This window comes from Gymnoscopelus braueri (assembly GCF_963280865.1).
Source record: "Gymnoscopelus braueri genome assembly, chromosome: 12".
NCBI classification, from domain to species: domain Eukaryota; kingdom Metazoa; phylum Chordata; class Actinopteri; order Myctophiformes; family Myctophidae; genus Gymnoscopelus; species Gymnoscopelus braueri.
This window is the reverse complement of record NC_137614.1, coordinates 41,058,418-41,060,487: the sequence shown is the minus strand read 5'-3', so window position 1 is coordinate 41,060,487 and position 2,070 is coordinate 41,058,418. Positions and strand designations below refer to the sequence as shown.

Here is a 2,070-nt window from a genome sequence, read left to right as displayed (position 1 = left end):
TCCACGTCTTTTTCTGTCACCTGGGCTGTCAGACAACCAAGCCATGCATCGTCTCTTTGTTACGTCGGGAGACCTGGCTGGCTTCCATTTGGGAATGCGGTGAAAAGTTAGTCCGTTGTCCATTTTAGCCCCTTTATTCTCAACTTGTCGATGGTGAGAAGCCGTGGAACAGTTTTCATACAACAATTCATTCCCATTTGGCAAAACACTGCTGAAAGAGCACTAACTAGCAGGCTACTATTAGCGAACCTCCGAGTGAAGGGAGATGTCGACCCCACCGACCGGGGGCGGGGCTAGCCGCAGCCGCGGAGTGACGCAAGCCTTGCTTGCCCTATTATAGCACATTTTTCATTATTTGAACAAGTTCTGGAACTTAAGTGTTGTATCTTTATGTTGTTGCTGTTGACTTTCATATTATTTCCCCTGCTACTCTAAATGTAACCTCGTTCCCAGTCTTTTCTCAAGGAGAAAAGCCTGGTAAAGAACTACGGTTGAAAGTGTCTACATGGCAGGATCTGAACAGCATCAACGTAACTTCCTTGGGCGGTACTTCCTGTACATACGCTTAGACCCTCTCAGTAGCACTTCTAAATGCATCCATATGATCGGGGTGGTTATTACGCTGAAACCAATATGGGTTACTGTGCTTTCGGGGCAGTTTGGGACGGTTCCTGTAAGCACCTCTGCCGTCTGACGGCAGGCAGGTTCGTCTCGGAGACTACGATGTAGGTTACAGTGCCGTGATAGCATGTAGGTCACCATCGAAAAGCAAGCAATAGAACCCCCCCCCCTGCCTCCCCCCGCTGGGAGCGTGGAGCGGAGCTGCAATGGATTCACACCTCCAGGGAACACGAAAAGGAAGCAGCACACAGCCATACAGATGAACACACACACACACACACACACACACACACACACACACACACACACACACACACACACACACACACACACACACACACACACACACACACACACTCGCACACACACTGTACTGTACTGACTGTGCAAGCCAACCCTCTCTCTGTCTCTGTCTGTCTGTCTGTCTGTCTGTCTGTCTGTCTGTCTGTCTGTCTGTCTGTCTGTCTGTCTGTCTGTCTGTCTGTCTCTCTCTCTCTCACACACGCACACACACACACACGCACACACACACACACACACATCTACACCCAATATGTCATGACAGTATTTACCCACTGGGTAGTATGGTTCCGTCCATCACACATATATATATATTACAATCAATTCACAGGAAACAGTACCGTTTACTCGGCATTGCAGGCAGGCAGACTGCATTTGGCTCAAGCTTCGTTTGGAATCCTTTCTCTGCTCTAAAAGCTTGCCAAACCAGGCCCAATTTGGTCTTCATTTTCTTTTGTAGAGTGCCAAACAATGCATATTATATGCCGTTGAACATTGCAGATGGATAATCCAGCTATAAACCTCCCCTCCAGCCTAGAGCGGTGTGTCAGCCAAACAAATATGCGCTGAATGTCTTGGGAACAGGCCTATTTTCCTTTCCGCTGGTTGAACGCGGCGAGAGCGGCATAAGTACCCGTCGCAAACTTTTAGCAGTCTTTTCTTTTGAGGCATTATAGATGGCACCATTTGGCAACAATGCAGTTGTTTTTATTTGCAATAGGATTTCTCAGAACATTGTATTGGTGGAATGTAGTTGTTATCAGCTTAATAACCTACCTACTGTATAATGCAGTTGGCAGTTGGCACTGTCTTCAAATTGATTACGCTGATCAGTGAGCCGTGTATGAACATTAACTATCTTACTTACTTCATCTATCAGTGTGGTAGAGTTCTAATAAACCTTGACAAAACATTTTCTTTGCAGGCCAGCTCACGTTCCTGATAACCTGAGCTGTCTTGATTGGCTCCCATCACCTGCTGATGTTGAATGGTGCCGATGCTGGCGTCGTCGCGGCGACGAGCTTGTCGGTGTTGTTGTCTTGTTTGTTTGTTTATTGGTCGTCCGAGGGAAGCGCCGTCCGTACTCACGTCACACCTTGTCTTTCTGTGTTTCAGAGTCAAAGAATTGAAAAGGGCCAGGGCACATGA

At 47.4% G+C, this 2,070-nt stretch overlaps 1 protein-coding gene across 1 annotated transcript in view; it reads left to right on the top strand.

Moving 5' to 3' along the window:
• The window catches only part of LOC308096574 (calmodulin-binding transcription activator 1-like), a gene marked incomplete at both ends in the record, with an annotated part of 423,392 nt that extends 421,322 nt beyond the window's left edge, over positions 1-2,070 (top strand). Inside the window, one exon of the mRNA XM_080443991.1 lies at positions 2,038-2,070. Within this exon, the coding sequence (XP_080300117.1) occupies positions 2,038-2,070 (33 nt within the window). The remainder of the gene's footprint in view (positions 1-2,037) is intronic.